This window comes from Leucoraja erinacea, chromosome 14 (assembly GCF_028641065.1).
Source record: "Leucoraja erinacea ecotype New England chromosome 14, Leri_hhj_1, whole genome shotgun sequence".
Classification (NCBI taxonomy): Eukaryota; Metazoa; Chordata; class Chondrichthyes; order Rajiformes; family Rajidae; genus Leucoraja; species Leucoraja erinaceus.
This window is the reverse complement of record NC_073390.1, coordinates 28,995,202-29,010,261: the sequence shown is the minus strand read 5'-3', so window position 1 is coordinate 29,010,261 and position 15,060 is coordinate 28,995,202. Positions and strand designations below refer to the sequence as shown.

Below are 15,060 nucleotides of genomic sequence, written 5' to 3'. Positions count from 1 at the left end.
CTGCATTATCATAGCATCCTCCTCAAAGTTCACACTGCCACCCAGCTTTGTGTCATCTGCAAATTTGCTAATGTTACATCAGTTGGGGCAGGTTTCAGATTTATTTCCTCGCTGTGCTGGACGGGGATTGGAGCTAAAATAACTTGCATAATGGAATAAGGGTTGTCAAAAGGGGATGAATGGCATGTAACCAGAGAAATATCCAGTGCAGTCACAGTGAACGACCAAGGTTAGTAAAAGGGGGGAGATACATTCAGAGATCTCAGTGATGAGAGATTAATTTTCAGTGGTTTACTGCTTCATTTAAAATGAAAAGTTGATTCATTAATCTGGAAGAATCCTTCAGCCAATCCACAGCACCAGTCAAACAAAATAACTTATTTAGTTTCCCAATTCTATGAGATTTCATCAGCAGTTTTGCTTACTCTTTATACATTCCTAGATTGTCAATTTTGCAATGGATCAGTGCAATAAATTTATTAATGCAAAGTGTTTACATTACAATGTGACCAATGAAGCCATTCCCGAGACAGTTCATTTCCAATGGTACATGGACCCTACTCTCCTCCTTTTGACTTGGTGCAGGCTCTAGGGAGCGTTAGCCCTCGTGGTGCATTGATTCTCAGTCGCCATCACGCTGTTTTCTTTTTCTGCCAACTGCACAAGATGGAGGAGACAGTGGTGTAGAATATGGCTGGACACAGCCTTGTTTAACACCCCTTGGATGTTCTGATTGTACTTCTTTCTTGCAGGAGGTGGGTAATATTCCGCCTCATTGTGGTAAGTAACAAAGAATGTGCATAGAGCTTTCTCATCAGAGTCATTCAGACCAAGTTCTGAAAGCACGTTTATCCACGTGGCCTCAAGTTCCCTATCCCAAACCTTCCTCTTCAAGACAGAAGACAAATTGGGCAGAATGCTGGCATACCCTGGATGTTTCTCCAACACACGAGAATGCAAAGACTGAAGCATGTCAACAACATAACTGAAGAATAGGTTAACTTCCACACTTGTGAACCTATAAAGCAAAAATAAAGAACAGGTTAAGTTGTCTATTGGGGATATCAAGAATTTTATATAATCAGCATTGCAAAATTGACCATTAAAGCTAGTTTGAAAGTATCAATCTACATCCTCAACTACCCAGATTCAAAATTGGCTCATAAACCAACAATTTTGCTGGGTGCAAAATGGCCTCTTCAATTCACAGAGGGGAATTGGGGATTTCTGGCAATGACAATGTTAATTGCCTTTTCCTAATTGACCTTGTGAAGGTGGAGGTGAGTGAGGTGTATAATCTGCTGCAGTCTTTGTGAGGTAAAGCGTGTGAGATAACTAATTCTGGGAAGTTTCCAAATAGTGAAGAAAGAATGGCAACAAAATGGTGACATAAAACCGCAGATACCAGAATCTGTAGCAAAAATAAAGGACAGCAAGTAGCAAGAGGAACTCAACGGGTCAGGCAGCATCTGTGGAAGGAAATGGACCGTCTACGTTTCTGGTCGAGACCTTTCATCTAGACTGAAAGAGTAGAGGGGAAGTAGACGGCATAAAGAGGTGGGGAGAAAGGTTGAGTAAGAACTGGGAAGCGATAGGTAGATACAGGTGAGGAGGAGTTGATTGGCAGATGACAGTCAGGTAGGAGAGAAAGGGTGGAGACAGTGATAGAGACTGGGAGGTAATTAGTGGAAAACAAAAGGCTGCAGATTCTGGAATTGGATGGAAAAGGGAGGTTAAGAATGGAAGGGGACGAGGGGTGGAGGCAAACGGGAAGATCAGCTGAGGGGTGTGATGAGCAGTCGGAGGAAGAAGGGATCCAGTGGGATGAGAATATGGGAGAGGGGAGGGATGAAACAGGGTGGTAGAGGACTCAAGAGACTGCAGGTGGTCATTGATGTAGAGGAGGAATGGCAATTATTTGTCAAAGTCAGGATGGCATGTGGCTGTGGAATTGAACATAATGGAATCTATGAGTTTGCAGCTCATCCGGATAGTTACACCTTGCAGATGCTGGAAAAATTTTGAGGAGTTCTCCCCATAGAATACATTATCTCCAAACTGCATTTATTGTCTCAGTATTCATAGAACGAGGGAAGGTCATTAGTAAAATAGCTGAAGATGGTTACTCCCCTGAAATATTTCTGATACTGATACCAAGATACTCCAATGATATCCTGGGTCTGAGATGATTAATATCTTACAATCATGATAATCTTCCTTTGCGATACATATGTTGTGTGGAGGAATGATTCACTATCACTTTTACTGAGCATCTTTTTGTCGCAAACAATCAAAATCTATCAAGAAGTCAAGAAATCTATCAACAGGAATTGAGCTGTTTTGTCTATATTTGGAGCAAGGCACAAGAAAGATGTAAAGCTAAGTGGTCAAGGCAGACTCAAACGGAGCACCAGTAACCAGGGTATTGGTGAATTTTCAATTCTACCTGCCATCAAATAGAAAGATTGGGCAGTCATGGACTGGTTTAATGAGTCCAACTTTGAGTGAAGTATGCACTGGGAAATGTTTTACTGTCAAATACATGGCAGAATCATTAGCACTGCAACGTTGATTTATTGGGTTCATGACTTCATATCAAGTGAAGTGAATCAAACTGGTTGATATCTTGCTTCTACATTGTCACAATCCGCAGGAAGAGGCCAATATGGATCATCCACTTGGCACTGTGGAAGATGGATTGTCACATAGCATGTCAGATAATGCTTCAGCCTTAATGTTTTCATCCATATATTATTGCTGGAAGGTGATTTGCACAGTGCTTGATCTTTTTGTTGTGTGGTGCTAGATTTGTTCAGAATCTATTCCCATTTCGCATGCTGACTGTAGCTCTCAACATAATGATGGTGTCATCAGTGTGAAAGTGGGAATTTATCTCCATAAGGACAATATAGTAGTCACCCATCAATGAATAGATCATTGTTGCCTCCACTGATATGTATGTTCAATATGTGACCAATGCTATTACAAACATAAATGGGTGGTATTACAATGCTATTACACATCTGCTACAGATCACGTTTTTCCTTCATGGTTCCCCCACCACCCTAGTCTTTCTGAAACCCGTGTCTTCCAATATATAAACAACACAATCACTGCTGATGCTTTTGATGATGGGCATTGAGGGTTTTTACACAAAGTACATTCTGTGTCTGCAATACCGTAAGTGATCCTTCCCAGCAGAAATCAATATGGAAGAGAACTAATTCATCAACTAAGGGAGGGTGGTAGGTAGTGACCAGAGAAAGTTGCATTGCCCCACAGATTTCATAGGGTCCAGAATGAACATAGAAGAATGAATTCCACCGAACTGTATACACACCGAGCCAATAACTTGAATGCATTTTTTTGACTGGGAGGGCAGGTGATGCCCTGAATGATGATAATCTTGGAAGACTAGCTAAAAGGTATGATCTTATGAGTGTAACTATGTCATGCAGTTGGTTGACTAGTCTGAGAGTTCACTGACCCAATTAAGACACAACTCCCAAAATGTCAGTGAGGAGATCATTGCATGGTTGGCTCGGCTGATTGTGTTTTTGCTCCAGTGTCAGGGGCAGTGCTGGCAATCCATGTCTTTTAATGGCAGTCTTGCACAACTGTGACATGCTCACCCACAGAGCAAGGCAGTTTTTCGTGATGTGGGCTTTGAAGTCATATATAGGTCAGACAACATGAGATCTCTGGGTCTCTTTCCCTGAAGGATGCTTGGTTAATTAGGTGGGTTTTGTGTCTCCAGGGCAGCTTTGGTGGGATTTAATTGTGCTTCTCAAGATCATTGATCAGACTTCTGGATTACTCACCCAGCCATATAACCACCATGGAACTACTTTAATATGGCATGGATACTCTTTACAAGACTGAAAAGCATAATCTGCTAGCATGGAACAGATAACACCAAATAACCCCCCGATTGATTATGACATTTAAATTAAAGGTCTTGAGTTTTTGAGAAATGTTTGTGATGGCTCAACACCCACTGAATTCTCCCAGAAAGAAGGAGGGACACCAGCAGTGGCTAACAAGATCATTTTTACTTATACGTCTTTTATTCTTTTTCTTGTCACCTATTGCACTTCTCTAGAGATGCTGTCTGACACGCTGAGTTACTCCAGCTTTTTGTGTCACACATTGGTAATGGATATGCTTCCTAAGTATAATGGATGTAGAAGTATAATAGCTGTTACAATTTACTTATTAAGCAGGTTCAATAAACTTGGAAGGTAATGTCTCTTGAGTCCACCTGTCTTTCTTAAGGCTAGAATTAAATTATCATGTTACATTGGTTGAACCAAGCCAACATGTCTGAAGAACTAGCAATAAAACAAAGATTCTTTCTTCCAATATCCATTGACCATTTAAAAAAAAAACACACAATCACACAAGAGATCCTCCTTAGATCTTCCAATCCCAATGATAGCAATCCCAATAGTCTTGTGAAATTTGACTATCCCCATGTCACCTGTGGTCCAGGAGCACTGACCACATCTCATCCTGTCCAGCTTGTTTTGCAATGTTTTCAGAGTGTGGCTCAAAGGATTGCATGAGATACTTTGCATTCTGGTCCAATTCCTGGTATTGAGCTGTCAGTTCCTCTATTCTCTTCTCCAGCCTATACATTGAAATAAAGGAAATACAGGTTTAAAGGTGTACAACTTTTTGTGGTCAAACATTCATCATTAAACCAATGAAAACCCATGATTATGAGTTGGTGCCAGTACCTCGAAGATGGCAGTGCTGACTGGCATTATTCAACCTATTTTAATAATGTATGGATTTGGAGAATCATTGAAATCACATTAATTCTGAAAATTCTAAAAAGCCTTTAGAGAAGAACAAATCAACATATTGTGTAGAAGGAACTGCAGATGCTGGTTTACACCAAAGATAGACACAAAATGCTGGAGTAACTCAGCAGGTCAGGTAGCATATCTGGAGTAAAGAAATAGGCGATGTTTCAGGTCGAGTCCTTTCTTGTCTGCAGGCAGCGTGAAAAATGGTCTCGACCCGAAACGTCAACTATTCCTTTTTTCCAGAGATGCTGTCTGACCAACTGAGATACTCCAGCATTTTGTGTCTATCTCCAAGTCAACATTTTGGCAGCTTTTGCCAAGAGTTAGGATATTAAGATATGACAAGCAAAACAAAAGGAAAATAAACCCAAAAGGGTAAGCATTCATCTGCAAGGCGAGCTGAGAATTAACAATGTCTGACTCTTATTTAACCCCTGCTTAAGTGAAAAAGATTCAATATGGTTCCAAGGAAGGTCGTCATCGGTGACTCTCCAGGTTACCATCTCAATTAATATGGCAACTTATTTATAAGAAGTTGGAGGTGAAGAGTAAGGTTATAACTGCCCAATACTGATAGAGGATAAGTGACGACTCTGATACACGCATTAGTAGTTGCCTACACAGCTTACATCCTCATCCTCTTCAGTCCTCATCCCCTTGAAGACAATTCCCCACTTTTTTTTAAGATCAGTTGCCTCTTTTCAATAAAGGCATAGACTATTTTCTAAATGGGGAGAGGATTCAGAAATTGGAGGTGCAAAGACGCTCTGAAGTTCTGGTGCAGGATTACCCAAAAAGATGATTTTCAAGTTAAATTGATCGTAAGAAATGTAAATGCAATGTTAGCATTTGTTTCAAGAGTACTAAGATATAAAAACAGGGATGTAATGCTGCGGCTTTATAAGGCGCTGGTGGTCAGACTGCATTTAGAATATTATGAACAGTTTTGGGCCCCATATATGAGGAGGGATGTGCAGGCGTTGGAGAGGGTCCAGAGGAGGCTTAGGAGAATGATCCCAGAGATGATTGGGTTAACATGATGAGTCTCCTTCCATTTTTACTGGTTAGGCTTGATAATAAAGTAGCGATGTTACAAAACATACCTTCAGCGGTGCTGCAGTTCTGCCACTGGCTGTTTGCGCAACTTTGGCGCCTTTGACGGGGGGGGGGGCGGGATTAAAATGCCGTTTTGCACTGCCTGTCTAGGCGGATTTCCTCGGGCTACTAGCTGCTAATGAAAAATCGATCGGACTTTCGTTCGCGCTATATTTAAAAAAAAATTTGCTGGACAATTTAATATTTGGATTAAAATAAAAAGTGATTTCTAATGCCCTCAACGCCTACAACGTGATGGATCGCAAGAACGGGACAAAACAAAAGGTAAGTCGTTTATTTTACATGTAATCTTGCTTCTTGGGATTGCTTTAATTTAATTTTACGTTGTGAAAATGTTATTTGGGCCCCATACGAACCGGCAGTGTTTTTCCTGCCGATATGCGCTTCAAATTCACCGCAAATGCAACGTTCCAATCAATCGCGTTCCAGAAGCAAGATGATTAAAATGCCCTTTTTATGTACAATCATGTCATAAGCAGTCCAAATTGTCTATATTTTGTGTTAATCTCTCTCCAAGATCATTATTTTTAAACTAAATATTCACAACAGTTTGAGTCACATGTATTGTGCAAAAAACAATAATTTTTATTATATTTTGAGAGGGTGTTTCTGGATTAATTTATGGGAATTAAACATTAAATTCCTTCCATCTGGCATATAAATTCATGATAGTGAGATTTAAAAATTATGTTATATTGTGAATTCCTGTGTGAATGGGATTAGTTTGTTAGGCTATTTTAAAAAATGATAATTTTCTTAAGAAATGGAATCTATAAGACACTCTTAATGGGAAAGGCATGTCATGCGTGGTTTGAAGAGCAAAAACTTGTAGTTTACAATGCCAAAATTGAAAAGTTGAGAAAAAACAAGGTGCACAGAGTTGCTTATTGGTTACAATCTGAGGAGTATGATGATGCTACTGATTATTATATGCCAATGTACCAGCTAGCAACTGATCTTCTCCATAAAGACTTGGTCTATTGCTAGAAATTGTAATTTATTTACCTATCTGTTACGTATTTACAGCAAATAATACAACATTAAATTTCTGATCTGGAGAATATCACATTTTTGAATTTTCAAGGCAGTCTGGGTATTTATTACTATTTCCATCACAACGGTCAATTTTGTAATTAGCTACAATTAGGTAATTAACTAATTATGTGCTTTAATTTCAGGTCATCCAAGTAAGATGTTTTATATTTGTTTCAGAATGCTTTCATCTATAATAACTGAAAATGTCATTCAGTTCTCTTAATTTTCAAGAAAGTTATGGGCTTTTGACTATTCTTGATCACAGCTTTTGTGTTAAGTCAATGGAAAAGCAATCGAGAACAAGATGCTAATTTTTGAGTATGAAAATGACCAGACTTGTTTTAATACTGAAGATATGAAAGTGAATTAGGTGTCAAATTAAACTTCTTATTATGCTTTATCTGACGGGATAAATTGGAGACTTGATTTTAAAAATCTCAACATTTTGTAACATTGCTAAATAGAGCGGCTACTATTGTCAAGGTGTTAATGAGAGAAATTGTCCCTAGATTTGGCATCCCTATTCGATTTAGTTCAGATAAAGGTCCACACTTTATTGGACAAATCAATAAAGAATTTTGTGAACAGCTGGGGATCCAGCAGCACTTGCACTGTGCTTATCGACCACAGGCTGCTGGACTTGTAGAAAGATCAAATCTAAATTAGCTAAACAAAGGGGACTATGAAGGCATGAGAGAGCTGGCCAAGGTAGATTGGAAAGGGATCCTAGCAAGAATGACGGTGGAACAGCAATGGCAGGAATTTCTGGGCATAATCCGGAAGATGCAGGATCATTTCATTCCAAAAAGGAAGAAAGATTCTAAGGGGAGTAGGAGGCAACCGTGGCTGACAAGAGAAGTTAGGGATAGAATAATACTAAAAGAAAAGATGTATAGATTCAGGATCAGTCCTGTGGATTGGAGGATAGCTAATGTTATCCCATTTTTAAGAAAGGAGCGAGAGAGAAAACGGGGAATTACAGACCAGTTAGCCTGACTTCGGTGGTGGGAAATATGCTGGAGTCAATTATTAAAGAGGTAATAATGGAGCATTTGGATAGCAGTAAGAGGATTAGTCTGTCAACATGGATTTATGAAAGGGAAATCATGCTTGACTAATCTTCTGGAATTTTTTGAGGATGTGACAAGTGAAATGGATGAAGGGGAGCCAGTGGATGCAGTGTATCTAGACTTTCAGAAAGCCTTTGATAAGGTCCCGCATGGGAGACTGGTAACTGAAATTAATGCACATGCTATTGGTGGTAGGGTGTTGACGTGGATAGAAAATTGGTTGGCAGACAGGAAGCAAACAGTAGGAGTGAACGGGTTATTTTCAGAGTGGCAAGCCATGGCAAGTGGAGTGCCGCAAGGCTCGGTGTTGGGACCGCAACTGTTTACCATATATATTAATGATTTGGAAGAGGGGATTAGGAGCAATACTAGCAAGTTTGCGGATGACACAAAGCTGGGTGGCAGTGTGAACTGTGAAGAGGATGTTAGGAGGTTGCAGGGTGACCGGGACAGGTTGAGTGAGTGGACAGATGCGTGGCAGATGCAGCATAATATAGATAAATGTGAGGTTATCCACTTTGGTGGCAAAAACAAGGGGGCAGATTATTATCTCAATGGGGTTAGGTTAGGTAAGGGGAAGGTGCAGCGAGACCTGGGTGTCCTTGTACACCAGTCACGGAAAGTTCGCGTGCAGGTACAGCAGGCAGTGAAGAAAGCTAATGGAATGTTGGCCTTCATGACAAGAGAATTTCAGTATAGGAGTAAAGAGGTTCTTCTGCAGTTGTATAGGGCTCTGATAAGACCACATCTGGAGTATTGTGTGCAGTTTTGGTCTCCTAATTTGAGGAAGGGCATTCTTGTGATTGAGTGCAACGTAGGTTCATGAGATTGATCCCTGGGATGGTGGGACTGTCATATAAGGAAAGATTGAAAAGACTAGGCTTGTATTCACTGGAGTTTAGAAGGATGAGGGGAAATCTTATAGAAACATATAAAATTATAAAAGGACTGGACAAGCTAGATGCAGGAAAAATATTCCCAATGTCGGGCAAGTCCAGAACCAGGGGCCACAGTCTTAGAATAAAGGGGAGGCCATTTAAGACTGAGGTGAGAAAAAAACTTTTTCACCCAGAGAGTTGTGAATTTGTGGAATTCCCTGCCACAGAGGGCAGTGGAGGCCAAATCACTGGATGGATTTAAGAGAGAGTTAGATAGAGCTCTAGGGGCTAGTGGAATCAAGGGATATGGGGAGAAGGCAGGCACGGGTTATTATTAGGGGACGATCAGCCCTGATCACAATGAATGGCGGTGCTGGCTCGACGGGCCGAATGGCCTCCTCCTGCACCTATTTTCTATGTATCTATTTATCTAAAGGGGGAGACTGAACTTGGTTGGATTAAATTATTCCCAATAGCTTTATTTCAGATGAGAGTCATGCCTGTAGGGAAATCTAGACTGAGCCCAGCTGAAATTGTTTATGGTAAACCCTTAAGAACACCTTGGAATCAGAATGCAATGAAGATAATTAACTTCCATCATATGACTGTGGAGATGACTGACTACATTCTAGCTTTGACCAGAGCATTGTACTATAGAGTAAGGGCAGCCGATAGCGAGATGACTATGTTAGTAACTTCAACTAAAGTGAAACCTGGAGACTATGTCATTATAAAGAATTGGGTAAGGAAAGGATTAGAAGTTTGCTGGGAGGGACCTTACCAGGTTCTCCTAACTACTCCAACAGCAGTGAAAGTAGATGGAAGGAGTGCATGGGTACATCTCCACCACTGTAAGAGTATCAGTGGAAATAAGGACTGCTAACTTACTTTATTCCAGGTTCTCTTAGAAACTTCATACTCTACTATGGATCAAGAGGGATTGTAAATACTGTTAATAATGTTGCAAGATGTTTGTGTTACTGTTTGATGATTGGCTGAAGTGTGAAGCCTTTTTTGAATTGTTTATACTCCCCAGGAGAATGTTGCATTACTTGATTGATTGACTTCCTTCCTGAAGCTTCTGTAGAAACATTGTAATGAGGTGCTCTGTAATTGGGTTGGGGAACTGGCAATAACACTTTAATGTAATCGATATTGTGATATGTTTGTTGGGGTACCACCCCCATGTAGACCTGCCCCACAGGGTTTGATCAGCCATGATCACAATGAATGGCGGTGCTGGCTCGAAGGGCCGAATGGCCTCCTCCTGCACCTATTTTCTATGTTCCTATAAAAGGTAACCCCCACGAGGTTCGTTGTCGATTTTTGGAGGAGCGCTTGGGACTGCATAACATTTTGGGAGTATCTGCTTGCAAGGATCGATCCCGCGGTGGTTAGGTATTGTATAGGGTATTCGTTATTGTTTCATAAAATAAAAGTTTAGTGATCCAGTGCTTGACTCTGTGTTTTACTGAACTAGACTAAGGGGGATTAGCTCATTTACAATAAGAAGCGAACTCTGACCAGAGGACACCCATCGCCTCTGCCCTGCACAGCAGCTGCCACAGCCTGCCCCTACCTGCCAATCCTGTGGCGGAGAAGTTCTGTGGACACCCTCTCAGAGGAAGCCTTCAGCTGTCGTCCCTTGGCCGCTCCCTCCTGCCTATCGGCCTTCATGGCCCTATTCATTATTCAGCAGACCCACCACCAAACTGCCTCCATGCAACGCCCAGGCAGTTGAGCGAGTAAACTTGGTGAACAGCTGTGTGGGGAACGGGCTGGCCCTGTCCCAGCAGCTCAGTGACACCTATTTTAAACCACGGCAAAAAATAGCAAGGTGGAATTGGGCAGTGATCAGCTCAGTGACTTGCAATTCACTACCCTCTGCATTAAAGCCTCGACAATGTGATTATTTTTTTTTTACAATCCATCAGCAAACTTCTATGAGATGCCAATAAGTAATTAATGAAGGCCGCTGTAAAGTTAACCTGTTAACTAGAATAGTCATCTTTGAAAACTGAGCCTGATGTTTATTAAGTTCAAATGATTCTAAATATAAAAGTGATTACACTTGATAAATGCTGTTGGATATTGAGCTGCTGTGTGGTTTGCACGGGAACTGGCAGCAGTGCTCGCTCTTCTCTCTCGTGTTTGGGTCTGCTTATAAAACTACTCAGTCGTCAGGAGATCTGTGGTCGGTGCAACACCATCCTACTGCCTGCCCGCCCCATGTCCGGGAGCAGGAAGCTCGATCCATCACCATTCTAGAATCTGTTTAACACCTCGAACGGCGTGAGGCAGTGTGATCAACCTGCCTGTGTACCGTGAAACGGGATCGATTCAACACACACTACAAGTCTGTATACAGTGAACGGGAGCGGGTGGTCGATCCTACATACCTTACAGTCTGTGTGTACGGTGACTGGGAGCGGGTGATCGATTCAGTCTGTACAGAGTGACGGGGAGCGGGATCAGTTCTACACACCCCAACAGTTTGTGTACAGTGACGGGAAGCGGGATCGATTGTGCACCAAGCCACTGTTTGCATGGAAAATTAACCAGCGTCTGGGACAAGTGCCGATCCTCGCCCCTTTTATGACACTACTCCCTGACTGCGGTAATTGATACTTGTGTTAGATTATTGCTCAAGAGAGTTGGAATGATTTTCAATGACATTTTCTGTGCGTGCAATCGGCCGGAGACGCTAAGATACCGGGCGATCCTGAATCACATGAATGTAGTCGATAGTGTTATTCCAGGAAGTCGGGGCAGCATTTTCACCAGCAAAGTGCAATTTGTTCGGGAAGCTGTTCCTATTGTTCACATTAGTGAGATGAACGGGGCCCGGACTGTATGTAACGCGATTCAAGCTACTGCCAGCACCGTGATCGATTATAAAAGCTGTCCCTTTTATAAATTGTTTCAGGATACTTTCAAGATTATTTGTAATAATGTCTGGCCTGCTTATTACACTGATAACGCTGGGAACAGTGTGATTGTAAAATAAAAGCAGAAGATCAGGCTTCAGATTTTCAGCATCTGCAGTATTTTGTTTTTGACAGCAGGATCATAGGTTCGGAATTCATAGAGACTTCACACTCAGTTCCAATTGGTCTGTTAAAGCGCTTACTTTAGTTAGTTTACAAGGTCAGACAAGCGGTACAGAGGCCTGAAGTCTACACGGCCAGGTTCAGCAACAGCTACTTTCAGCTTCTTGACTTGCATAACCCTAACCTGCATCGGTAGCGGACCACCTCTTGCACTACCACTTGTGGTTTACACAAATGTCTTGTTGTTTTAGCATAGTTTTCTTTTTATTGGCTTACAGAATCTATGTATAATTTATGTTTATATGTGTTGTCTGATTCTATGTATCTGTGATGTTGCTGCAATCAAAGCATTTTCACTGTACCTCGTCATACTTGTGCATGTGACAATAACTCCACTTGACGAGTTAACCTGCAAGTCGAATCAGTAGTAAAGAAAGCAAACTCAGGGTATTTCAAGAAGACTCGTATACAGAACAGGGATGTAATGTTGAGGTTCTTTTAGGCGCTGGTTAGGCCACACTTGGAATATTGTGAGCAACTTTGGGCACCATATCTGAGGAAGGATGTGCTAGCTCTAGAGAGGGTCCAGAGGAAGTTTACAAGAATGATCCCAGGGATGAGTAGGTTAACATATGATGAGCGTTGGTCAGCACTGGTCCTGTACTCGCTGGAGTTTAGAAGAATGAGGGGGGAACCTCATTGAAAACGTCAGAATAGTGAAAGGCTTGGTTAGAGTGCATGTGGAGAGGATGTTTCCATTAGTGGGAGAGTCTACAACTAGAGGCCATAACCTCAGAATTAAAGGACGTTCTTTTAAGAAGATGAGGAGAAATTTCTTTAGTCGGAGGTGAATCCGTGGAATTATTTGTCACAGAAGGCTGTAGAGGCCAAGTCAGTAGATATTTTTAAGGCAGAGATAGACAGATTCTTGGTTAGTACAGGTGTCAGAGGTTTTGGGGAGAAGGCAGGAGAATGGGGGTTAGGAGGGAGAGATAGAACGGCCATGATTGAATGCCAGAGTAGACCCGATGGGCCGAATGGGCCAATTCTCCTCCTATTCATTATGACATGTAGACAACCTGCAGAGAATGCAATAGCCACGATACAGATCAAGTACGATTAATAACATTCTCTGTGCTGTTAGTCAGAATCAACTACTGGATTATGATTTTGCTGCATTTGATTCACAATGTTGTTTGCACTACCTTCAGGGATCTGAGTGGTTTCAGAAAATCCTAATAAATGACAGCCACTATCTCTGAATGTTGTAAGAGTTAATTACATCAATAGACATTATTAGCGAAACAATGGGGGTGTAACATTTAACATTACCTTTAATCATGAGCCAAAGCGTGAATAATAATAAGGTCACCGATTCAACCACATTGGTTAGGAGCAGTTTTATTTGTTGTACACACAAAATGCACAATAATATTTGAAGTAACAGATGACAGCACTAAAAATATTTCAATATTATCCACTTTTATGTTGGGTGTACAGGGTTGAAGTTTGGGATCTAGGAATTCACTCCAGCCACCTCTGACCAACTCCCACATCCTTCCCATCAGATCAGAGGACGCCCACCCACCTTCTCAAATGCCCCATAGTGCTTCGCCTTCTCCTGCTCATTCACAGGACATTTGTGCTACGATAAACCGCATCAGTACTTTCACTCACGCATTGCTGACTGCTCACGTCTACATGTCTTTTGTCAACATTCACTTTGTCAAGGTCTGTCATTTTCAAGAGTTGGCTCCTTTGGTGAACTCATACCTTCTTTTTTTTTCAGTGGCCAAGACCAGCTCACGGTCCTCTGTGGACAGGGAACGCGGTCGGAGGTCTTTATCGAGGCGCCGCAGTCTCGATGCCTCCCGGATCGCGAAATGAAGGTACAGAGAATCGAGAACTGAAGGGACAACAGCAGCTAAAGTGCTTGGTAAACATTGAAAATATTGGGAATTATCGCGTTTGCTCACTGCATTTCATCAAGTAAGGCATTATTTGTGTTTTTTCTTGATTCCTTTGGCATCTAAAAATTTTCAGAAGTGATAAATCTGGCTGTACATTTTTCTTCAGATGCGTTTTCATTTTGTATGTAAAAACCCACGAGAACCATGGGCGATTAAAAAAAATTACAGCCAGATTTATCACTTCTGAAACTTTTTAGATGCCAAAGGAATCAAGAAAAAACACAAATAATGCCTTAGTTGATGAAATGCAGTGAGCAAACGGCCAATGTTCGCCAAGCACTCTGGCTGTTGTTGTCCCTTCAGCTCTTGTTTCTATCTACCGTCATTTCTCCTCACTTTTGGAATTCTGAAGTAGGCTAAATGTCTCTCACGCTTATCCCGATTTCCATAATTATTTACAGCGCAAAAATTGACAATTTCAGCGGGTTTTAACGGGCCCGCTACGCTGGAAACAATGGTAAGTGCCTACCTGCAGTTCATCGCGTGTAATCCATTTGGAGTAGCGTAGCAACAGTACGGGTCATGGGTCGTGACCCGACTGCCGTGAAACCTCCCTATAGGGGGGTTGCACGTAAGGTCATCGGGCGTGACGCTCGGAGCATCTCAATCCTTCTGGAGTACAAGGCAGCTTCCGGCATACACTGGTAACACACAAAACGCGTATTGTCTTACCCGCCAAAAATGGTCAACTTTTGCGCTGTAAAAATGTGTGGAAATAGGGGTAACCCGTGAGTGAAAACCGCTAAAATTACTGCTGCTCACTGACTTGCGAAAGAGAAGCGTGCCGGCGGATTGAGGGCAAGTTCCAGCCCACGCCAGCCCGGGGCCGGAGACACTCTCCAGTCTGAACCCGAGCACTAACGTGCAAGCGGCCGAAGGAACGCATCCTTCAGGACAGCCCCCACTCACCTCACGGGGTCAGCGCTGTCTGGCCACGGCCACCCTCCGCCCCGTCTCCCCATGCGCGGCCGCATTGTGACGGGCTGTGGGTCGGCAGCGCCCACACACACGGGGCCAGATGGAGCGGGGCCATAAACCCAGCAACGTCCCAGTCAGCTGCAGCAGAGTTGGTGACAGTCTGGTCCCTCCGCCCACCCAGTCACTGACCGCGCTGCACCGGCACCAGCACC

General features: G+C 42.3%; 1 protein-coding gene across 3 annotated transcripts; it reads right to left on the bottom strand.

Moving 5' to 3' along the window:
* Positions 1 to 468: 468 nt before the first annotated feature.
* Positions 469 to 15,042, bottom strand: LOC129703486 (single-pass membrane and coiled-coil domain-containing protein 1-like). 3 transcript variants are annotated; one of them, XM_055646005.1, is made up of 3 exons: positions 14,400 to 15,042; positions 4,481 to 4,630; positions 469 to 1,018 (listed from the first exon to the last, which is right to left on the bottom strand). In XM_055646005.1, the coding sequence occupies exons 1-3, from the start codon at positions 14,408 to 14,410 to the stop codon at positions 589 to 591; spliced, it is 591 nt and encodes a 196-aa protein (XP_055501980.1). In that variant the 5' UTR covers positions 14,411 to 15,042; the 3' UTR covers positions 469 to 588. The 3 variants fall into 3 exon arrangements, with proteins under 3 accessions (XP_055501980.1, XP_055501978.1, XP_055501979.1); XM_055646003.1 differs by lacking the exon at positions 14,400 to 15,042 and adding an exon at positions 11,310 to 13,349; XM_055646004.1 differs by lacking the exon at positions 14,400 to 15,042 and adding an exon at positions 10,490 to 11,452.
* Between the last annotated feature and the right edge of the window lie 18 nt (positions 15,043 to 15,060).